This window comes from Drosophila innubila (genome assembly GCF_004354385.1).
Source record: "Drosophila innubila isolate TH190305 chromosome 3R unlocalized genomic scaffold, UK_Dinn_1.0 2_E_3R, whole genome shotgun sequence".
Taxonomy (NCBI): domain Eukaryota; kingdom Metazoa; phylum Arthropoda; class Insecta; order Diptera; family Drosophilidae; genus Drosophila; species Drosophila innubila.
The window spans coordinates 6,204,908-6,230,463 of record NW_022995380.1 but is presented as its reverse complement, the minus strand read 5'-3'; the positions used below and the strand labels follow the sequence as shown (position 1 = coordinate 6,230,463).

Sequence of the window (25,556 nt, the reverse complement as noted above, 5' to 3'; positions counted from 1 at the left end):
CAACGTAATTTGACTACGTACACACGATTTACATACAAACAAATACATATGTATTTTATATGTATACCGTACATCAGGGAAGGGAAATGATCTGCAATGATGACTCGCCAGATGATCAATTCCTGATGATCCGTTAACGAACGATACGAATATTAAGTACACACCTTTTTTTTTTAAGCCCAATTGAAACTTGAGATGTCAAGCAACTTACTTTTCATACTTTAATTTACAAATCGAGCATTAATTAACCTGTTACTGGCCTTCATATATGTAAACTCACTTTCTAAATACAGATTAAACGTCTTTTAATAAAAATAATTTTTTATTTAAATTATATAATATTTCAACTTTATTTCATTTATTTTTTAACTAAAATTATATTTAGTTTAATTTAGTTCTCTTAATTGCATCATATTTATTAATTTTATTGTGAAATGTAAATAATTCTTTTGGGAATACTTTTTACTAAAATTAACTGCAACTAATACTAGAACTGGTACTTCTACTACTCGTTTAATATCTTCTAATATGGCTTATGTTGCTTCAATTACACTGCAACACGGAAAAAAATCATTCTAAATTTCAAGTTACAAATTCTTGGTTTTAGCTTGTATTTTATGTATGTATTTAGGAAATTTTTGTTGAAATAAGATAATATGCGGATAAAAAGGCAAGGACTTAACATGAAATGAATAAATATGCCTTATATTTGTGATCTAAATAAAAAAAACTTACATATCCCAAAACTAAAAATTTTTCTGGGGCTTAAAAGAAAAATCATGCATGAATCAAGTATTTTGTACTTGATTTAAGAAAATGCGGAATTGCCGCATTGGATTGATTTCCTGTCGGAGTCCAGAACATTTTTCGGTGTGTTTATATTCTTATTCTACTCCTAAAACAACTACTTATACTTATACTACTACTCTTTTTAGTTCTACAAATACTACCATAAACTACCATAACTGTTTGTGCATGCTAATATTACTACTACTAAATAGTAATATTACCTGCTACTCACATTTAATATAAATACTACTTTATAGACTCGTATTACGTATTACTATTTGGTTATAATGCTCATATTACTCACTTAAGGTGTGAATTATATACATACACATACATTCATATGAACATGAATCTCTACTCGAATTACGTACTAGAATCTGAATGCTTGTGTGTGTGTGTATTTTTAACATTATCTATTGTTATTATTATGGCATCAACAAACAGCAGCAATAACAACAACAACTGCAGTTGCCTTTACACATTTGGCGCGCTTTTTGTTTTGCTTTGCTTTGCTTGTTACAGGTAATGTCCTAGAGCTAGCTAACACAACAACAACAACAACAACAACAACAAAAGCAAAGGCAATAAAAACAACAACAAGTGCAAGTGGGCAGGCAGAGGGAACGTCGCTGGCAACGTCGACGTTGCGTCGCCGCTGCGTAGGACGCGTAACCGGCAATATATTGTATTGGCAGCAAACCAGTTTTTATAATGTCAATTCGAATCCTACACGTTCACGTTCACGTTCTCGTCCATGTCCAATCCACACGCATTAAGCGCGACAGTCGCAAGTCGCGACGCGTCCAAATAATAACGACAACGGCAAATGCAATCGCAAATCGCAGCAGAGGGAGCGAGAGGGGCAATGTAAAGCCGACGTAGACGTAGACGCCGACGCAGACGCCGACGCTGAAGCTGAAACTGATGGCGACAATTCGTTGGCGTTGAATTTGATTTTGATTTCACCTGAGTGGCTGCGTTGCGGTCCCTCAATGTTCCTTTTTCTTTTTGCCTGTTCCTTTTGTCAACCAACGCAGTCAACAACAACTGCATTGCGACCTACGACTCCCTTGCCTCATTGTTGTTGTTCTTGCTGTTGTTGTTGCCGTTCGAGGTTTGTGTAATTGATGATGTTTATGTTTGGGATCCCGGTCCCTCGTTTTGTTGAGGCAGTTGATTTAAAGATTACGCACCTATTGTGTGTGGGTTTCTGAGAGGTTCTGTGACCGGCATATTAATTCTGAAGTCTTAATAATTTCTAATGGGTTTATTAACTGTTTTATTGCTATAATACCCACAGGGGATATGCAAACTACTTAGTTATTAATAATATTAATAATAGGCAAATGTAATTGTACAAACATTTAAATATTTTGTATGTTTGAAATGTCAATACCAAGTTGGTATGTATTACCAACTGAACTTGCTTAACAATTTACAATAATTTGCTTTAAATTTATAATATAAACGTATATTTGTTCAGTAAAAAATTCATTTGACCTTCCGTTTTGAATTCACCGCACTATAAACTGTTATACGAATGAAACTGGCTATAAGGCTGCCAGATCGTTGAAAACAGATCGCTTTCGGCATAACGTTTTCGAAAATATTGACCTTCTATATCGATAAAAATTTCGATAAGCGCATATTTTTTAATTTAAATTTAAAAGAGCTTTTGCGACATTATTAATTTCATTTAAGTTAAGTATAATTTTTGATGAACGAACGAATTGATCCAAAAGCTATCGCGCGACCGCCACAATCTGTCTTGAACGAAGCAAAATATTGCGGGCGCATAATTTAAATAATCACAAGGTTGCCAGAAGTTTAAGCCATCGGTAATTTTCTTTTTGGAAGTCAAGCCTGCCACCTTGCTGAATAAGTTTAATTGTATATTCATTTAGTTCAATAATTAAGTTGCTGATGATTAGTTCACACTAAGTTGTATGAATCAGTTCTAAAACAAATATCCGAAATTCGACAAAATTTAAACAAAATATCTGCAATTATTTTTAAAATTCTAGCGTCCAAATTAAGGAAAATAAATAAAAAGCTCATTTTTGGAAAAAGGCATTGAAATGAAAATGATCTAGATCATATTTCAAGGCTGCCAGACTTTTTAATTAACTGTAATTTTTTTCTGCCGTGTGGCAAGGTGTTTCTAAAAACTGAACGAATGCAATCAATTCACGGTCCGTGTTTGTTTTAAGTTAAATTAAAAAATAATAGCAATTTTAAATAAATTTCAATATAAATCGTATGAGCACAACTGTCGTCTGACCTCGACGCGGTTGTGGGTTGTGAATTTTGGACATGTCTCAGGCCAAAATATAAAATTCTGTGCAAAAATTCGGGTGTGCGGCGCTACGATTCGAGGGGTTTGTACATATAAAAAAAAAACACGAACTGTGTGTGGGTGTGTGTGACTGTGTTTGTGTGCTTATCAGTTGTTGGATGTCAGTGAGTGGGAGAGGGGGAGCAATGCAAATCCTTTGTAAAAATACTAGACAAAGAATCAATTTCTTAATTGTGAGGCGGTGGCACTTGTGTCACTACAAGTGAGCAGCAAACTGCAAAGTTCCCTTGTACTTGTATCTGTCCGTATGTGTGTGTGTGTATGTGTGTTGTGTGCTAGTGTGAGTATGTGGTAAGGTCGCCTGGCTGAAAGTGTCAAGGAATTTTACAACAGCGGCACAAGCACACGAGCAAGGTAAAACCTTCGCACGAGACTGAGACCGAGTTCCAAGCCCCGAGCCATACCGCGCCCATTGTGCGCTCTGCATTAAATATGAATGTGTGTCCTTCCTTTAGCTGATCCTGCCCCATTGTGTATACATAGTATATAACATGCAACCCAAGTGTGTGCATCATAAATTGTTGCATATGAAAATATCTGTGTATCCCATGCAGTCGCAAATAACTAGTCCCAGCAAGGATTTATATTTTTATTACGAGATTCCAATTGGGATTTTTACACAAACTTCGCTTTGCGCCTGCGTTCTCTCTTCATTGTCGGCACTCGCTCTTGCTAGTGCTCTCTTGCGTTCGCTCTCCTGTTCGCAGTTTGGAGTACCATCAAAAACTGTGTTTCGACTTCAAGTGTGCTCTGCTCATAATATAAAATACGAGAACAACAACTATTACACGCTATTGGCGTGCCAAAAAGAGAGAACGATAGAATGAAAGGAAAACATGGGCACCATTTAGCAGCTATTGTTTAACTAAAGTCCGCAACTGTGTTGGACAGTGTAACACTGACAGAGTGCCTTGTTTACCTTTTTTTTTTTTGCTGTGTTGGTTGGGGCGGTTCAAGTTGCAGACCACAGGAAATCATTTCCGTTCGAAAATTCAAATCGGTTGACGATGCTCGTTGAGTTGTTCAGGCTGCTGACAGTGAAACATTCCTTTTTGGTTCGAATTGAAGCGAACGGAGCCCAATAGGCTCATTTTAGTGAATTTTGTGGCTGTAATTGATTTGGGTATCTCTGGGACACTCCAGAGCCACCTGTGATTGACACATCATCATAGTGAATGGTCTTCCCCTGTTCCCCCGATTCTTCTCTTCTAATGAATGCCCATTTCGATTTCCGTTTATTTTTCGACACAGACTGCATTATTACATTAACAACTTTCTTGTGTCATTTTTCAGTTACATGTGACGAAATGAATCTTTAACAGAGCAGCATCAGCTACAACAACAGCAACAAGAACAATAACAAGAACAACGCAATCAATAACAACGAAGCAACAGAACATTCACAACATTCACACTTACATTCACACTCAAGCATTCACAACTTATAACTTCAGAGTAAAGACTAAAGTTCGTTGAGGTATTTTGGAGAGGAGGAGGAGGCGGCGGAGGAGTCCAAGCAGGAGCAGCAGCAGCCGTGCAGGGTGCAGGGTGCAGATCATCAATATTCCAGAAAGCAATTGAGTGAGCCAGCCGGGCACAGGCATTAATTCATCAATTATTCAAAATGACCGAAGACGAAATTCTCTTTGACGATGTTTACGAGCTCTGCGAGGTCATTGGCAAGTAAGTTACGTCCATATCTCATTATGCGTTTTACGCACTAAATCATCATCTGTCGACGGTACAATTGGTAATGGAAGCACATTCCTATTGCCAACATCCGTTCGTATGCTCTTCCGTCCCTTGGCCAGCCTCAAAAGTTGGCCAACAAGTTTTGGTGTCGACTTTTACATTATGCATTAATATTTATGCGCCTCTCGACAACTTGAGTTAGTTACCCAACAATCTCATTGGGTTTTGGACATACAACTAGCAACACCAAGCCTTTTGGCTTATTTGATAAGGTCAAAAGGGACATTTGCACTGTTAACTGTTGAAATCGGTTAAATAACTTTTATTAAATATTTTGTATTACACCTTTTTGCAGGGGACCCTTCTCAATTGTGCGACGCTGCATACACAGAGAGTCGAACCAGCAATTCGCTGTCAAAATCGTTGATGTGGCCAAGTTTACGGCTAGTCCAGGACTGAGCACAGCTGGTAAGTTTCAAAGTTGACCTTGCTCCAAACGCCGTTCCCCCGTCAAGTACGATGAGTGAATAAATTATAATTAATCTAAACCAAATTATATGAAATTTGTTGCTGCTAATTGTGTGGCAAGAACATGGCAAATTTAGCACGTGCCCTTCGACCAGGACATGACAGGACAGGACAGCTCCAGTTACAACTGGTCTATTGGCCAATTAAAAAGAAATTGCTCAAAGTGCAGCGCTGTCCTGACTTGGGTATTGACTAAATGATACATGGCAGGCACATAAGTCGCCTTCCAAATCCATTGGAGCTCTTTGCCAGCTGGTGCTAGACTTGGGGGCGTTATCTTTACTTTGGGGTTGGGGAATGGAGCTGGGAGCCCATATAAATGTTACTCATTCAAATATCTACTAATTGCGCGCCATTACAGATCTGAAACGCGAAGCCACAATATGTCACATGCTAAAACATCCGCACATCGTCGAGCTGCTGGAAACCTACAGTTCCGAGGGCATGCTCTACATGGTCTTTGAATTGTAAGCAAGACGTCCACACCCACAAACACCCACACACGACACACTCACACTCACACCTACAGATACACATTTCCATCTTATATGTATATATGTGCAATTGTATTTAGGCCACTTAAATATTTTCTTACTTCACTTGCAGCATGGAAGGCTCCGATTTGTGCTTTGAGGTTGTGCGACGCGCCGTTGCAGGTTTTGTCTACAGCGAGGCGGTGGCTTGGTAAGCATGGAAACATTGCCAATTACGATGCTATTATAATGCATAATATTTTATTATTTCTTTTTTTTAAGTTAGCCCTTTGTGCACGAGAATGCAAGCATACCTCAATTGATAAAAATTGAACATATCTAAAGCGAAGCCAATTAGGAACTAGTTGTAGCAAGACAACAGAATGTCAGCTTAGCTATTTATATTGTACATAAGTATTTACTCACATTAAGTTATCTATTCAATTGCCGAGTATTATATTTACAAGTGGAAATCATACATACATGATCTTGAATTTATGCTGTAGAAAAAGTCAGCAATTTCCTTAAAGCTCTTTAAAACTAACTTTCAACATGATGACATTTTGTGTGTAAATAGTCTTGCTTATTTGCTTTAAAATAGTCTTTTTAACAACCCCTCAGCTTCTTTGGAAGAGTTCTCCAACATATTTAAATATTTAATATCGCTTAGACGCTGTTCATACTCTCTTTTTAGAGAGATGAGAGACACCAACTTCAGTTTATACTTAACTTCTTCCTTAGACAACAAAAGCAACTTCTTAAAACAATAGTTATAGTGCTCATTCTCTTAAAAATTAAATTTTAGAGAATGCTCTTAGGGAGAAAGTGAAAAGTAATATTAATTATTTAAAGCAAAATGGTATTATTTATTTATTTTAGCATTATTAGATTATAATAATAAGTATAAGTGCAAACTGTCTATAATTGTCTTTCAAGTAAGTGTTAAAAATTTAATCATTCAATAGTTCTTCAGGGGTAAGGATAAGCAGTCGTTAATTTCACAAAAAAAAAATTTGTTTCTATCACTTTTAGTATTAACTTTTCGCTTGGCGTGTGCAACATAGTCTGAATTTTACTCTTGACTAATGAAAAGCAGAATGTTTAGTAATTGTATTTTGTAAAACTCCAATTAGTCGACCTAAATTGATGTGTGATAAAAGGGTAAAAAAAAACAAATACAAATTCTAATTAGGAGTTTGCTTTTAAGAGTCGTGCATAATTGAATTGTTTGTCTTTTGTTCTTGTTTTTGCTAATAGCCACTATATGCGGCAAATACTGGAGGCACTGCGCTATTGTCATGAGAACGATATACTGCATAGGGATGTGCGACCAGCCTGTGCACTGCTCGCCACAGTGGACAATTCGGCGCCAGTGAAATTGGGTGGCTTCGGTTCGGCGATTCAGTTGCCGGGAACTCGCGAAACCATAGAAACACATGGACGCGTGGGCTGTCCGCACTATATGGCGCCGGAAGTGGTGACCAGGCGTCTGTACGGCAAGGGCTGCGATGTCTGGGGTGCTGGCGTCATGTTGCACGTCCTGCTGTCGGGAAGGCTGCCCTTCTTAGGGTCCGGCGTCCGATTGCAACAGTCAATAGCACGTGGAAGGCTTTCGGTGAGTGGACATAGTCGTAATTTTAATTAAATGAAGTCTAATTAATTTTATCTTAATTTGCAGTTTGAGGCGCCAGAGTGGAAATCAATTTCGGCCAATGCTAAAGATTTAGTCATGAAAATGCTGGCGGCCAATCCACATCACAGACTATCAATAACCGAGGTGCTAGAGCATCCCTGGATACGCGATCGCGACAAATTGCAGCGAGCTCATCTGGCGGATACAGTTGAGGAATTGAAGCGCTACAATGCGCGACGCAAGCTCAAGGGTGCCGTGCAGGCCATTGCCGGTGGCACCAACATGGATCCACTGTATGCCAGTGATGCGGATAGTAAGTCAATATTGAATCACACAATTAAGCAACCTGTTTAAAAAGTGATTTTAATGTTGCAGTGCCAATTGCAGGTGCACCGGACGAATGGGCCGACGAGGAGGCGGGCATTGAGGCGGTGCAGCGAATACTCGACTGTCTCGACGACATTTATTCTCTGCAGGATGCGCACGTTGATGCGGATGTGCTGCGCGACATGCTGCGAGATGGTCGCCTGCAACAGTTTCTGCAGCTTTTTGATCGCATTGGCTCAACGGTTATCACGACCAATGGACGGGCGCCCACTGCCGAGGCTGTTGCGCGCAGTCGCGATGTCCTGGAGCTGTTGTCATCGGTGGGCGTGGGTGCGGGCAATAAGTATGCCAAGGATGAGCTGATGCAGCTCCTTGCCGCACCGCACTTGCAGGTGAGTGGCATTTTATTGTATTTATTGTGTGTACAGTGTAAAGTTTGTATATATTTGTGGCATTATTTTGTGGCAAGCTGTCAGCTCAAGCACACGATTGTATATATTGTTGCATTACCCATACGTTCCGTGCTTCAAGCTTCGTTTGTTGTGCGAACAATCAGTAACTGCTGGTCATGTGGTCATATCAATCTGTGGTCTACTCTACAGTTTGGTTTTAGCATAAGCCAAAACAAATTTGAAATGTATTTAGTGGCAGCAAACAAGCATTTGCACGCACACAAACTTGCACATGTACAACCACCACGAGGAACTCCCTCAGTGCTGCTGCTGCCTAACACAGGCACTAATCCTTCGTTCAAACAGTGACACACAACCAGACTCAAACCCACGAATACATAGTAGTATAACATTCTATATACTCGTTGTATAAACAAACCGCGCCTGCTAATGCAACCAAAATACAAACAATTTAATCAGAATAAACCTAAATGAAATTCGGACTTTGCTGCCCCTGCTGCTGGCTCAACAGCTCCAACAGAAGCTTCTGCAGCCGCACCTCGGGCACTTCCCCAAAGGCTTTTTGCGCAGAAAAGTATGCTACACAACTCAAGTGCCGTTGCTGTCGTCGTCGCCGGCGTGTGGCCCACAGATTTGGAACAGACCAACGGGCAAGCACTAAAGGGACAGAAAAACATTTAACGAATGCGCAAAAAAACAAAAGTAAAATGACCTACCTAAGCCGTTGATATATGGACGAAGTTAAAATACACTTACCTGAAAGCCGTCTAGTTGCTGAGCAGATGAAAATATTGTACATATTTTCTATTATTGTTTCACCATAGACCTGATTGCAATTTTAATGTAAAATCAAATGCAAAACAAAGTTTTATAAGATTTTATTGACAAAGTCTCTCGTCGAAATGCTACAGAAACTATAAATAATAATAAAATGATATCAAATAACCATAGTAATAATTTCAGTAATAGTAATAATATAATAATTTCGACTTGATGGCGTGTGTGTGTCCAACTATTCAATAGAGTATAACCTCGTTTTCCTTGCAGCGAGCCTGGCTGTATGTGATATGAACGCCATAACTCTGTGCCATCTTCTGCCGTTAATTGCTCCTTGAAGCAGACTATACTTTTTGCTGCTGGGCGGCAGGACTTTATTCTTGCTACACCCTGTACCAATAGTCTGTTAATAGGGCTTAACCGGCTTTACAAATATAAAATCCTGTCCAATACGCAATAATAATATTGATATATTTGTGATACAATGAATTAGTTAGCTTATTATTTCAGTTATCTCTCAAAGGTTTTATTGATATTTCTAGTTAAATAGGCTGAGTGAATGATAACAGCTGCAAGGCTTTCAGAAATTTCGATGTATATTTAATAAGCAATGGTTTATAGCTGTTACTCTGTTAATGTCCTTGGGGTTTTTTCTTACAGTCCTCAATTGTAAATAATTTTAGAACGTAGGAATTAAAAGGCGGAAAAAGCAGAATACAAGTCGTATTCAGTTAAACAACTTTGACGATTGTTTAAGAACTCCATTCTTGAGAGCTAGCAAAATTGATCTTAGATTTAGTATTTATAATAAGTAAAAAAATGTTCCTAAATTTTCAAATCAAAAATGAAGCTGATATTAGATGTGAAAAATGCCTGATCGATAAATATAGGGTATTTCTCTGCCAAGCTCACAAATCGTACACTTTCATTCGCCTTACGATTCGTTGTCCGATTGTCCAACTGTCTATCAACCGCTTTGTTTGTGACGCAAACTGTGCTCGGGTGCCAGCAACTTATTTTCATAAATTCATGGCAAGAAAGAAAATAAAAATCTGAAAAATATTCATAAAAAAAGAAATGAGATGATGGATATAAATGACAGACGATATGAACAACTGCACAAAACGCAGGCTCAGCTAGCAATGAGCGAATGTGTTAATGCTGTGTACATATCGGCCGAGCGAAGTGCCAGCGGGTACAGAGAGAGAGAGAGGGAGAGAGCGATAGAGAGAGAGGGAGACAGAGAGCGAGAGGGTTAGAAAGGGTGTAGAGCGTGCTTGGGTGTTGAGTAGAGGCGTTAGTTAAAACAACAACTATTATAAGGACCTAGGCCGCAGTCCATGCATTCGCTGCAAATCTCACTCGCTTCCTCTCTCGCTCGCTTTCACTCTTCCACTCTCTCTTTCTCTTTCTCTCTCTCTGCCTTGTTGTCTCTTGCAATCTGCAAAGTGCAGCGAGCGCAAACGTTTGGCAAAAGTGCTGCTGCAGGGGCAAATGTAAAATACATGTACATACTTATGTATTCATGTTGGTATGATAATGTGTGTGTGTGTGTGTGTGTGTGTATGCGTTGCACAATCCAACCGAGCATCCGTGATTGACTTAAACAAAAAGCGCGCACACATTTCAGTTTAGTTTGCGGCGCAGTCGCCGCAAGGGAACGACGACAACATCGCCAGCCTCGAGTTGGATTTATTTGACACTTGCCAAGTGATGTGTGAAACAGGCGCCTAACGAGCGATTTCGCGACAGCGACTGCGACGTCTCCGTCTGCGTCTCCGGCTGAGTCTTAACCGCCCAAATAGGGTTGACAGCTGGCTAAACAAAGCTCTGGGAATAGTGCGGTGAAACCTTCGTCAAGTCAAGTTAAGTTGACTCGAGTCTATTTCTCAAGTGACTCACTGCCTACCGTGCTCCTTTCTCCGCACCGCTCCCTCGCTCTCTCGCTTGACCCAATTAACGGGACGCGAATGTTGATGCGGATACGGACGCGAATGCGAACGCGAAGTTGTCTCTGGAGTGTGTAGTGTCGTGCCAGTGTGCCAATTACGCGCGAATTTCCGCAGTAACCTCTAGCGAACAGGAGCACGACAGCCACAGCCACAGTCACAGTTACAGCCACGTCAACAGAGCCATAGGCAGAGGGTATAGGCCCAAGCATAGCCAAGTTTACAGGCACGTGTTTGGCGGCAAAACCCACATGGGAGCAATTGACAAAAGGGCAACCGCTGTCATTGGCAACGTCGCACCCTCGACCGACGCCATGTGGCGTTGGTGCCGCGCTGTGGCGCTGCTCATAAATTGGCAGCACAACAAAGTGTTGTTTTTCTGATGTCGTCTCGCCTGTTGTCTATGCGTCTATAACTCAATTTAAATTCAAATGTGTGCCACTATAAAAAATGAAAGCGAACAAATTATAAAACGGCCAAAATCGACAAAAGCTAACGAAATTAGCATAGAAGTTTTGAATGGCGGACGAGGTCCTGGAGGAGGAGGATACTTGTTGTTGTTGCTGTGACAGCACATCCACAACGGCCACAACGACAACAACAACAACATCGACACACCCACATCTAAGCGTATTTCAATGGATTGGCCTAGAGACCGCTGAATATCTGCCCCCCCACATAACGCGATACTACAACAACCTGCACCATCAGGTAAATCATTTCCTCCCCCCACATACTTCATAGTGGCTCTTGATAATATCCATGTCTAAGCTGTGTTGTGAATTCACAGAATTCTATTAAGATGCTTAATCCGTTTGTCAAAGGTTATGAAAACAACATCTGTAAACTTACAACAAGTTGAACTTAACATAATTGAATGGAAAATGCGCTTTACCTTTTATCTTTAAGTACTTACTAAGAAAAGTTTCAAATGGAAAACTTGACTGTTGACTTAGAATACTGTAAAATACACACCAAAGCTTTTCAAAGTGAAATGGGTATAAAATAACTGCTTATATACGAATATATCAACTTAATAATCAACTGAATAGCATTCTGTTCATCAACGTAGAAAACAATGGTAAATATTAGACAGATATATTTAATCAATAAAGTTGTTATTCATCAACGAGTTAACAAGGAAGAATTAACAGCCTATTCCGATGGTTTCAGATGTCTATCAATCTAAAGTTTAGCTTTGGTATTTAATTGAATAAAACGGCAATTTCTTTCCCTCTACAATAAGTTAAGAAGCATGATACTGGATTTGTATTTATGGTTTTGATTTAAAGTTTGCATTCATTTATGCAATTAACATCGTTATTTACATAAATTAAGCTAAAGAAAACAATGGCAAATAAATAGTTGGAATTGATTTCAATACAATTCTGTTGTATGAGTAAACTCCAGCAATGTCCAGCATTAGATATATTCTCGAGAACAAATTGCTTCGAGCTTTCCACACCATTTTCAGCTCTCCTTGGTTACTGGTTTAGAGATATAATCTTCGAGTAAAGTGAAGTAAAAAAAATGGAGTGCAATGTTGAAAATGTCGGCAAATCAGCCCCAAGGGGTTTCAAATCAGAAACAGAATAGAAGCAAACAGGAGAATAGCATGAATGTAACTAACATGAAAGCAAATAACTGAAGAATGCTCGACTTTAACATACTATAATTTAAAACGTATTCAACAAAAAGTGTTCTTGAAAAAAGTTCTATAGCTTTAGATACACATAAATTTTGGTCCCTCAACAAAATAATTATTTATTTGCATATTTTATACAATAAAAAACTTCATAAAGATTGTATTTTATGCCCAATTTATTAAGCTTAAAATGTATATAATTGAATTCAATAAATTTAGAATTTAATCAAATCTTTTTGTGAGGAACATTGCTGGTACTTTGCTTTTGGCTTTATTAAAATTTGTAGGACATGCCGTAACGTAATTGGCTTTGAATTGGAATTTCAAACTCGAGGTTCTGTTTTTCCAGTCACATTTCAATTGAGAGCTGCTTTTGAGTTTGACATTATTTTCTAAAAATTTTAGCTAAAATATCTTTCTGTTAGTTAACTGAGACGTAAACTGGACATAGCCATGATGTTCCTTAATTATTTAATTGAGTTCTTAAAGGAAAAAGTTCGATTGTCAGAAACATGGCGAGATATTTAGGATATTTCGATTCATCCATAAATAATATTTAGACACAGGCATTTCTTGATGTCAGTATCAATTTACAAATGGCCATCGAATTTGCATTTATTCAACTTGACTGTCTCGGCCCTTTGGCCCTGCAGCAACGTAGGCTAAGTAACAATGCTCGATGTAACTTTGACTTGTTTGTGATTTGGCAAAAGAAATGCGCACCAGTGCAAACAATCGAAAAATTATTTACGAGTGTTCCTATATATATGTATATATGTGTGCCTGTGTGAGTCAACACTTAAACGTGTCAACAAGCATGCAGGCTAACTGCCAAACCCACAAACTACCATACCTGTCGACAATTGGCCCGGACACTCGTCATGTACCGTTCCGGCCGGGTCCGGACCGGTCCGACCAAACCAGATCCGGCCCACTGACACATTAAGTATACCTCTTTTGGCCACACACACACTCGCGCACACAAGCACCAGATATAAACGTCGGAATGTCTAAAGTGTGCAGTGTGTTTTTGTTGTGGTTGTTGTTGTTACTTTTGGCAGCGAATAAATTCTATTGACAGTGTGATGAAATGACATTCGTTAGCAAATTGGTCTTTGACCAAAACGACATGAACAGCTTTATGTTAATAGTTTATTGGCCAATACCCGAAGCCATCCACAGCCATTACATCTGTTCAGTCCTTGACCTACACTATGGGCCTGCTGCCTGAATGCTTTGGCTGCCTTGGCCGCCTTGGTCGAGCGATGCTCCACTGTTCTACAGTGAGCCTTGGGCGAAATGTATTCCGATTTGTTGTACCACTTGACGGGATTGTAGCACGCCGTGCACTTTATTGTGCATTAATTAAAAGCCTGTTATGTTGCGCATTAAACGTGACAGTATTTGCGTGTATCTGTGTGTCTGAGTGTGTGCTTTTGTGTGTGTGAGTGTGTGAGTGTTGAATGGCGGGGTGCCCGTGTGGCAGAGGCAAACAGAGAGGCCACTGCTGTGTTATGAACACCATTGTCCTTGTAAATCAATCGATTGTCTGTCTGAGCCTGTACACAAACATTTCATAATTATTTGCTGTGCTTCAGCACAGATTCCATAGCTCATAACTCTGGGCTGGGATGTTACTGCTCGGCACGACTGCCTATCTGGCAGTAAATGTTTGCACATTCCTCGGCAACATTGGCAGAGCTTACCACAAGTAATTAGGTTGTGGCTTCAGAATTCTTTCCTTTTGGCCATGATTCCTTTGCGAGAGCCCGCATGCGGTTGTCAAATAAGAAGTGGGCATAGTTATCTCTGTCAGTGTCCGTGTCCCTCTCTCTCTCTCTTCCACTCTCTCTCTCTCTCTCTATCTGTGTGTGTGTGTGGACACAAGTCACCTACTTTAGTTTGGACTATGGCCGTTGGCATGATTTAGCAATGCGACCGCAGCAACTTACAGCAGTAGCAGCAGCAACTCGTTGATGATAATAATGATGATTATGATGATGACAATGATGATGCTGATGTTGATGATGACGGGGCAACGCCGGTGATGATTGGGTTAACGACTACGTGGCGCAGACATTGCGCCATAAATTACGAATATTTTTGCAAGCCCTTCACGTTACTTGCTCCTGCTAGACAAATAGCAGCGCTGTCGACGCTAGCGTTGACTGCGACGTCGCGTCGCGTCGGCAGCGCATGGCTGTAGTAAGAAACCGCTTGGCCAGCCTAAATTTTCGCCCTCTTCGTGACACACTGTAAAGTCAATGCGCATGTGCTACACAGAATCCTGCACAGATTCAGCAGCAACATCCCAAACATCATGCCAACAGGCAGAAGGGACAGCACATGGCAAGAGGAGAAGAGGGGAAGCGGGCGGACAGTCAGCCATTGAGCCACCCACAAAAGGCAGCTTTAAATTTAGCACTACAGTCATCTCGCTCGCACGCATTCAATGCGAACATAAACTTGCCATCTGCACCGGAAATTGATTGCTAGGTGAAAAGCTGCTGATGCTGCTGATGCTGCTGTTGCTGCTGCTGCTGCTGCTGACGCTGGCGTTGGCTGCTGCATTCAGCTGAGAGAGCTAAGCAGAGTAGCAGCATTGTTTGACTGCTGCTGATAACTCACAGTTTAGTCTATAATTGTGCACCTTGCTGGCTGGAACTGTGGCAGTATAACGCGAGCCCTTGCCTGGATAGGACGGGTACACAGCAACAGCAACAGCAACAACAGCGGCAGCAGCAGCAACAGCAGCATCAAAAGCAGCAGCACTTAGTACGGGCAGCGCTTCAACAACGACGACGGCTGCTGCACACACACAAACACACACACACACAGACACACACATGCACGCAAAATAAACGTAAAGTGAGTGTGGGCCACATATCGGGCTCATCCTCGTCGTCGTTGTTGTTGTCGTCCTCGCTGCTGCCATACGGCGTAAGCCAGTGTAAATTAAAAAAAAAAAAATTATATATATATATAATAAAAAAAAAATAGCCAAAGAACTGTGAAGCTATGAGGCTGAAATGAGTGCACGAAAAACAAGCGAACAAAAACTTTTTAATTTCAAAAGCAAGTGCACGAAAACTTTTGGGGCCCAGCAAAGAAATAGTTATTCAACTGCTGGCGCACAAAAGTAGGCAGTGAAATTTGTTGTGGCCATTGGCAAAAAAAGCTAAAAAGCCAAAGAGGCTAAAGAAAAAGTTAGAACTCAAATTGATTTTTACACGCCACATGCTAAAAAAACACACACACACACAAACAAGTAGAAAATAAAAATCAACTCAAGGCAAATCGCTGTCAAGGCACGCACACACACACACACACACACGCACGCACGCACACAGACACAATCGCGTACTCACACATATACCCGGCCCTATGGCGACTTTTTCATGCCATTGAATTTAAGCTCGCTGCTTGCTGCTGATTTTTTGCATATTGTCAGCTTGGTTCGAGCAGCAGCAACGGAAGAGCAGGAGCAGGAGCCGGAGTCAGAGCCAGAGTCAGAGTCAGAGCCACAGCGATTGCCAGAAATCGGAGCCGTACATTTCTGTGTGTGTATGTGGGAGTTGTTCGTACGATGAGCACGAATCTCACTCATTCGCATCTCTGCTGACACACGAGCTGCAAGTTGCTCTCGTATCGCTGTCGGTCTCGTTGTCGGTTGTCGAATGTCGAATGTCGGTTGTCGGTTGTCGTTGTCGCTTGTTGTTGTCGGTTGTCCATTGTCGGTTGTCATTGACGGCGTCGCCTTCGTGCGAAGCAACAACCGCTGTGTCTCCAGTTTCGATTGCCTGTCGAGGGCAACCAGCCGAGCAATCGAACAACCAACAGTTAAGCAACCGCATTTCAACATCGATTTGGCCAAAATTATTATCAATGATTTGGCAAACGACAAACGAACGCGCTGCAAATTGAATTAAATTAATTTGATTTCACGCTTCGTGTTTATCTTCTCGCCCCTGTCTGTGTATGTGTGTGTGTGTGTGTGTCTATGTGTTTGGTTTGTGTAAATTGAATAAAACTGTGACAGCTGGCTTATTCATTTATGGTCTACGATTGCAGCGAGTGCTTTGACTGTGCCAAAAAAAAAAAAAAAAAAAAAAAAAGCATTAAGAAAACAATCAGAAAAAGGATTCGTATAATTCCATTATCGATTTTGACTCTCAGAGACAACAGCAACAACAACAACAACAGCTGCAAATGCTTATAATAAAATTAAATAACAGCAATAACCACAATACAACAACGAGTTAGATACGCACAACAAAAGGCAACCACATCAAAACAGCAACAGCAAGAACAACAACAACAACTGCTACAAGAACAACTTTGCAGTAAGTATGAGACGGCAAAAAAGCAGCAACCCCCGTTACACCTGATGACCCCGACCCCTCTAGTTGTCCCCAACGCCAGCCAGCCACCCACCAACCACCACCCACCACGCCATATAGAATACCATCTCATCTATCTACACTCCACAAATTTAGTACACTTCACTGCCTTGGCTCAAGCACAGCAACCTCTCTTCTCTCTCCTCTTCCTCTTCCACTCTCTTTACCTTACTTTACCTTACCTTACCTTACTTTGCCTCGATAGCCAGCCTCCGTTTCCTATGCCATTTCCGTCTACGTTTGCCTTATCAAAAAATGTGTGTGTATACACACAAACGCACACACACACACAGACACACTGTCAAAAAGAGCATTGCACCAATACAGAGAAAATGTTTGGTATCATTTACTTGGCCCCAGCCCAACTGCAATACCCGCCCACACACACACACACACACACACACATACACACACACCAACATTGCTTTAGACATCAGATTCAGACTTGCTCCATCTATATACACACACATATATACACATACACGTACCTACTAGACTTCAGCAACATTCTGTGTTCTTTTGGTTAGCTTCGTTTGTTCTGTATGAACATTTCTGTACATTTTGCTCATCTTTATGTTGTTGGTTTCTTGTTTTCTTTTTTTTTTTTTGTGAATATTTTATGAATTGAATTTGGTTATTTTATTCGCGTATGTTGCGCTGCAAAGTTTTCTCTGTTGGTTGCGCATATCCTGCTCCCCAGGCTCAGACCAAGACCAAGACCGAGACCGACACTGAAGCTGAGGCTAATGCTGATTCTGAGGCTCAGGAGTAGGAACTGGTTTTGGGTTGAGGGACCAGTGAAAAGCTCGGCACGTTCTCATTCAATTATGCTGCGGAAGCGACGGGGTCACATTAGCATTCTTAAAATGTGGCAACGGATGCCGGCGAAACAAACATTTCAGCACCTTTGTCTGTGTCCCTCTAATATGTATCAGGTTATCTGGCTTTCAGCCTAAATAAGGATACACATTTATAAACATATTATTTAAGCATTCACAATTCGCTTTTAATTTAATTCGACATTCCTTTGGTTGTCCTTTTGAATTTTCAACTCAAAACTATTTAGCATAAACAGTCTCGTTATTAGATAGTCGCCGGGGAATCGTCACTTGAGTCTGTGCTCTTATTGGCCCAGTTTACAATTTCCAAATTTCTTTTTGTTTTGACTATTTCACTGTTTTCTTTTTGGGCCTTTCTGTTTTTTCCCCAAACGGTTTTTGCTGGCCACTGGACCAATTTAGATACCGCTCATCCCAAGGGTATTTTTTTTGTTTCTTATCTTTCGAGCAAAGTTTGTCGCATAAAATTATATTTTTGCTTGCGGGGCAGTTCGTTGGTTCCTTTTGCTTTAATTAAAATTTAAATGAAACTTTGCACAATTTTTAAATATTTATTTAATTTTACGATTATTTGGCTTTATTCATCGAAACCCCTTAACAAAAACACCCCTTCAGTTGCTGTGCTGAGCCCTTAACCCAATTAATTAATTGTAGCTTAACTAAATAGATTTCTTCCTACCACACACTGTCCATTCAAGAAACCCTCAATAGATTTCGTTTAATTTTGGGCTTCTCAACAATTTTCTTTTGCAGAACTCGCATGCTATAAACAAAATTACCAAAAATTTCAAACTAAATTCAAACAAAACTAAATAGTGAAATTTAAATAACATAAACATTAATACAACTAAACACAGCAATTAAATAAATATAATAAATACAATTGTGATGAACAAATACTAAAGTCAAGCATTTAAATTAATCGAATAAAACGAACAAAAAATAAAAATATGAATTAAAGAAACAAACACTGCACAAACAAACCAAGGGAAAATAAATGGCACAACATAAATCAATTAAAGGAAACAATAATTTTGCAAAACTAAAGAAATACGACACGACGTTACCGAGGCAGAGTTATAGCGCATATAAGTTATTACAAAAAATACAAAATATATATAGTTCATTCATATATATCTATGTATATATGCACATGTGCGTGTGCAGTGATAGCAACAGAATTTAAATGCAACCAATGCACGAGCAACAACAACATCAGGAAAATGCATACATGCTTCAATTGTTGTTGTAATCTTAAGGCGTATCCATAAACCAGAAGCACAGTGTCAGTCACAGTCTCATATACATATAAATAGTTGTTGATAGTTAAATTTGTTGTAGTTTGTTTGTTGTTAGTTAAGGCTGTGATTAAACGCCAACTGAGAATAAAGAGAAGTACAGAGAGATACAGATAACTGAAACAAAAGCGCACGAGATGCCACTGAAAAATCAACAACATCCACAAGCATCACAACCACAACTACAACAGCTACAACAGCTACAACAGCAACTGCAGCATTAAGAGGCAGCATATCAGCAGACTAAACAAGTTATCCACGGAACAGAGACAACAACATTTATTCGCGCCAATCCTCGCCACCGCCACCGCATCGATTACAATGCTCTGGTAGCCAAGACAGTTTTACCGTGGATCACTACTGTGGCGGCGGCGGAGGCGGTGACACACAGGCAGCGGCGGCGGCAGCGGCGGCAGCAGCAGCGGCAGCATCGGGTGGAGGAGCAGGTGCATCAGGATCAGGAGCGTCGAGTGGCCAATGGTCAGGAGGAGCAGGAGCGGGCGTGACACCATCTGGCGGCGTCGGCATGTGCCAGCATCATGGGCTAACATCACAATCGTTGATGTCCGGTGGCTGTGGCTCGCACATGTCTCTCTTGGGCGGCGGTGGTGGCGGCAGCAGTGGCAGCAGCGGCATGAGCGGCAGCGGTGTCGGCAGCAGTGGCCAGGTCATACCCATTGCCCAATGTTCGGCTGCTGATGTTGCCATGCTGTCGGGACATTGCCGCAGCATGAGCGGTCTCAGTTCACTTAGCATGTCAGCGCCGCCCTGCCCCCCGCCACCGGCGCTGTTCAATCCCTGTAGCTCGGCGCTGTCCTTGCAGCAGGCGGCCTCGTCGCGCTGGGGACCGCGCACCTCCTGCCCCGTGCATAGTCCATTTCGTGTGCGTGTGCCCAATGGTTCCATATGCTCCGGACATCAGGTGAGCCACCCACAACCACTGAACGAACAGAGAAAACAGAGAAAACAGAAAAGAAAAAAGGACGAGATAGAGATAGAGATAGATGTACATATATACCACTTGTATTCGTACCAACTATGTGTCTAAAATCCGTTAACTAATTGCATTTGACTTAAAAAGCAGCCACAGCTTGCCACAAAATGTTTTGCGCCTTTGAGTTTCATTTCGTATTTAAATTGCTTTAGCTAGAGATAAATGTACATAGTTACTTATGTAAATGTATGTGTATACTGTACGTATACTGTATATATAAATCTTATGTTTGTATATCTAAATCATTTGTTGATAGAACAACTTAATTTACACCTACACATTCTGTTCTGTTCTCTTTCTCTCTGCCACGCCTCTGTCTGTTTGCACCTGGACCTGGCCACGTTTGCAGGTAAGCAAATTCAACAGGAAACCAAGTGCCCAACACATTTTGGCATCAACCAAAAATGTGTCAACGACACGTAAGATTATTTCATTTTCAAACCAAACCAAACAAACACACACACCGTCACACACATTAACACAGACCACACATATTTCGTTTTGCTGAAAAAGTGAACACACAATTGTGATTGGCAATATATGAAATCAAAATTTGATTTTAATTGGGAAAATAACTCTATTATTACTTTGGGTAAATATTTGTAAAGAGCTGATATCAAATGCGTATCAAATTTGTTTTTTTTTTAAATCTTAGATAACTTTATCTTTTTCCTGAAATATCGAATAATATTTTACTTGATTGCCATATACATAGTGTGTTTATAAAAAGCACATTTTGCAAATTTGTTTTATGAAAAGATTTCTTCTTTTAGTAGGAATAATTTAACAAATTTTAAATCTAATCCTCAAACGGAAACTGCTTAGAATCAATAGCTGAGTACATTGTTTCATGGTCCGTGATGTTCATAGCTGTATAAGAATTTATGGCAAACATCAAATTAAAGTGTATTCTAAGTATTGAAACTAGATGAAATTTGACAGAGGAAGAGGTAGGGCAAAAAGAGAGAGAGAGATAGAGAGAAGTGACTTTTCGTTTTCTAATATGAAACACACGTCGCGTAAATTTAGTGACTCGCATAGTTGTGCAAATTATAAGGAGCTCGATTCACATGATTGCCCAAGCGGTACACAGTGGACCCGAGTTTGGGTCAGGAAAACCGTATCCCAAATCAGATTCAGGCGCAGGTTTTGCTTCACTGCGCCTGGAAGTAGGCAGCACAAAGCGTAGAGCACAAAATAAACAATATATGTTATGTATGGTGGGTGCAGGAAAAGCTAAAACGGAAACTGAAACTGAAACTGATACTACGAAATATTAACTAAAATAAAATACGAGTAACATTAGCTCATGGCGTTGAGGTTTCTCTGTCTTTCTCTTTCTCTCTCACTGTCGCTGTCCCTTTCCTTGCTCTGTGACAATTGCCGTTTAGCGCTGTTTCTACTTTTGCTCTGGCGTCAAATTGAATGTCACTAATGCAATTAGTTCACACAAAATAATTCTCTTCCACTCGATTATAGCGCCTAATATGCCTGATGTCATTTGTATGCTAGTATACTAAATATACTTTATTCTGTGTGTATGTATATTTATAATGAACAATTTCCAAATGCACACACACACAATAGACACACCCAGAATCCAAGCGAAGGGTAACAACAACAAATGAGGCGGTGGGAAGGGGCAAGAAGCGTTACGGAGTCATATGCAAAGTAGGCAGCGCAACAAACCATTACGCCTTTCAATTTTTGCGCCAGTCGGGGCGAAATTTACATAAATATTACGCAAGCTGCAGGTGGCAGGAGGCATGGGGCATGAGGCATGGGGCAGCTGCCCCAATGGTGATGGGGCTAGACTCTGGGGCAGCATTGCAAATAGGCTCGTTATGGTGTCTTGACAGCAGTCGGGGAGTTAATTTGAAGGCGTTCTTGGCCTTTTTGCCAGATCATCTTGTCTGAATATGTCAGCGAACTAGCAAAAGGTGTGGTCGTCCCTCCGCCTCCCCATCATCAAATTGGGCTTAAAACTAACGATGTCGCAGCCTCAATTTGGCACAATTTTTTATAACGCATTCAAGAAGATTGGCCAAAGTTTTAAGACTACAGATTTCTTTAATCAATTCACAAGTAATGACATTTTTTGTGTGTTTATGATGATTACGAGACAATTCTCACAGCTTTGTTACCAATTTAGTTATCTGAATTGGAATTTGTTTGAAAGCAAAGCTGGATATTGTTACTCAATAATAAGGTCAGTTGACAGAGACTAACAAGAACAGGAAAGATGAATAAATAGATTACAGGGAATGATGTTGTAAGCTTGTAAACTTATGAAAAAGTTATTATTTTTTTTTATTTTAATTTGCTAACCATTTATTATATGTTGCAGCACATGATTATATGCTAATGAAGAACATTCTGCAATTGATTTTACATATATCTATCAACTGAAAATCAAAGGCAGTATTTCTGAAATCAATGCTTTCACATGTAAAAATAAAACAAAAAGGCATTAAATACCTATATTTATGAAATTATTTATTGTATACTAAAACACGAATATTTAATAATTTTCTGGAAATTTAATATCTATAGATTTGTGGAAAACACCTGTATAGTAATATTTTTAAGTACTTAAGATATTAAAAAATTTTAACTCTCAGGTGGTTTTTTCATCGTCGCCTTGCCAATTTTAAATGGGTGCTTGCCAAATTATAATTAGAGCCTAAGCCGCTTTTAAATGCACTTAGTCCAATGCAATATGCTGTTTGAAGGGAAAGAGAAAAAATAAGTAAGAAATGTCAGTCTTTTAACTAGCTTAAAAAGTTTTGAAAGAAACTTTGGCTAATGTCTTGTGCAGCGTGTGTGTCCTATATTTTGGGTGCGGTATGGTGTTATGGGCTTTCTTGGGGATGCTTCATTATTGGCTTGACATGGCCTCAAATGGGGAAAACTGCCTAAATGACAAACGGAGCGACTGGATGACAGACTGACTGCTTGCCTTGACACTCTTCATTTGTGAATGCGTTAATTGCGCAAGCAAGGCAAAAGACACAGGCACAAGCACTTGCCTTCAACTGAGAGTGAGTGTGCCCATCTGTGTGTACATAACACATATGTAGATGTGTCCAAACACACACTCTCTCCAACTTGTGTTACTTACTCTTGCTGTTGCTGTTTCTGTTGATGATGATGAACAAGCACAATGGCATGAACAAGCAGTTAGAGGCAGTTCTAACATCATCTAACAACAATGGCGATTACAACGCCAAGTGTGTACATTATTTTGCAATTTAGCAGAGCACACAGGCACACACACACACACATACACACACTCATATATATGCATTGAGAGTGAAAACACACATAGAATTGCTTACACATTCGCACATGCTCTGCTTTTCAAGGCAAGCAAACATGAAGAAGCACAGCAAGGAAAAAAAAAAAGCAGACAACCACTGAAAACAACAGCAACAAAAAAGTCAAGAAATAATTAGTTTACTTGTTACAAAACTGAGTTATGGTCCTTTGTGCCAATGCGTTGTTTCTCTAGTTAAAATTGAATGAATGAACACAAGTGCAACAAAGATACAGCACACAATGAGCTAAAAGTGTTGAGTGTGTGATGTAATAATGATAATATATTATATATAAATATATATTTAATAAAGAAAAAGAAAAGTCTGAAAATGTGGCAAGCATTAAAGAGATGTGCAAAAAATGTTGCCTAGCCAACAGGCGCTGCATGAAAATGGCGACATAAGTAGGTGAAAGTGTCTGTGTGTGTGTATGTGAATCAGAGAGACAGAGTAGAGAGAGAGTGGCTGTGTGTGTGGCTGTATTGTGGTTGCTTTGCCTTGTTTCTATATACGCAAGTATCCATTCCCCTCGCTTTTCTATTGAGCAACAGGAAGAAGCTGACGCACCGCAGATAGATGGCTCTGATAATGCATAATGCACACACACACTAGCACAGCGGAAATTTGTGGACCGTATGTACGTGTGTGTTTGTGGTGTGTGTGTGTGTGCGTGTGAGTGCGGTTTGTTTGCCAGAAATAATAAGCTGATTTGCAAGCAACCACAAACAACCAACCAACCAACCACCGCACTCAACCATGCCAAAATTTTGGCCTTTTTGGCATTGTTCAAAATTTTTAGTTTCTTTTGTTGGTGCTGTTGTTGTTGCTGCTTGACGGTTGGGTTCGTGTCGGGCATCAAAATTGAATGATTTGCGCCTGACAGCTCGAATGGGGTTTGGTTGGGAAACGGGACAAGATAGATGTGGCTGCAGCACACAGTGTTCGCAAAACAGAATAACAGGATACAGATGACAACGACAACGGCGCCAGGCATTGTTCAACTGATAAGGCAACTCAACATATTACCAGTGTCAATCAATAAGTACGTGTGTATGCAGGTACCTCGATGTACGATAAACGATGATGCATAGCAACGCCAGAGGCAACTTTTATGGCTGGAAATGAGCACTAACTAAGTTGTTGGCAGGATGGGATGTTGTCATGGGCCGCCAGCTAAAAAGCTGAAAACGACAGGGCTTAGGCTTGAGAACGCCGACGCCGAAGCCGCTCAATTACCGTGACATAGTCGTACGGTGAATGTTGTGTATGGAGTCCAATGTTAACTGTAAGACTGTGTCTCGGTGGTTGTCAGCCAAGCAACACCGCAATCAAAGCGCAAACCGGAAGTGATATCGTTCAACTTGTACAACAATAAGTTTACCTCAAAAATATGCGCGTTAGTGAGGGGGAAAAACTTTATTTCGTGAGTTTTTATATTTTTCTTGTGAATTTAATTTTTGGTTTGGTTATTTTGTTGTTTGTTTTGCCAGCTTATCAGACGTCACAAGCAGCAGACATGACAGCAGCAGCAGCAGCAAGAGCAACAGCAGCAACAAAAAGAGTCGGAGCACAAACTGACAGCTTGACAGGCACCTGCTCAGGCGCAAAACAACGTGGAAGAATATTTCATTTCACGAATTAATCATGCATATGATGCGTGCTCATTAGTCCATGTGGATGGCGCGCTTAAACCACATATATGCGCATATATGTTAGTCTGCCCGTCTGTCTATATAGTTTGCTGGCTGTGGTTTTGGCAAATCTTGCGCTTGGTTGCGTTTTTAAGCCTCTCCTCGGTCGCTGCAAGAACACTGATAAGGCGCCAAGTGTCAAAACTATGAGAGAAAACACGGAAATGGGGGCTCAGAGGAGGGTAGACGAGGGAAGTACGTGCGTCCCCTTCGACCATAAGATTAACTGACACGTTGCCTGCACGTTGTACTAATTAAAATTCGGCATTAATCCAGATGATTCAGCTGTCAACGTCTACCCGGGCGACAGTAGTTGTCCCTAATGGAACCTGACGCTGCTGCAGAGCCAGCTTCTACTCCTGCTGATGGCACTCTGTGGCCAGTCCCAGTTTCAGTTCCAGGCGTCCATTACGTACGTGTGTAATTGAAGTGTGG

The 25,556-nt window shown here is 40.4% G+C and overlaps 1 protein-coding gene across 5 annotated transcripts in view; it reads left to right on the top strand.

Moving 5' to 3' along the window:
- Positions 1-2,936: 2,936 nt before the first annotated feature.
- The window catches only part of LOC117792917 (peripheral plasma membrane protein CASK), a 35,385-nt gene continuing 12,765 nt past the window's right edge, over positions 2,937-25,556 (top strand). For 2 of the 5 annotated variants that reach the window (XM_034633240.1, XM_034633239.1), the window contains exons 1-8: positions 2,937-3,167; positions 4,439-4,828; positions 5,193-5,305; positions 5,727-5,832; positions 5,972-6,049; positions 7,096-7,453; positions 7,517-7,784; positions 7,847-8,190. In XM_034633240.1, coding sequence (XP_034489131.1) covers positions 4,770-4,828; positions 5,193-5,305; positions 5,727-5,832; positions 5,972-6,049; positions 7,096-7,453; positions 7,517-7,784; positions 7,847-8,190 — 1,326 coding nt within the window. In that variant the 5' untranslated portion in view covers positions 2,937-3,167; positions 4,439-4,769. Of the gene's footprint in view, positions 3,168-4,438; positions 4,829-5,192; positions 5,306-5,726; positions 5,833-5,971; positions 6,050-7,095; positions 7,454-7,516; positions 7,785-7,846; positions 8,191-19,630; positions 20,042-20,462; positions 20,653-25,556 lie in introns of those variants that run through there. The other 3 variants (XM_034633242.1, XM_034633241.1, XM_034633243.1) reach the window with 2 other exon arrangements.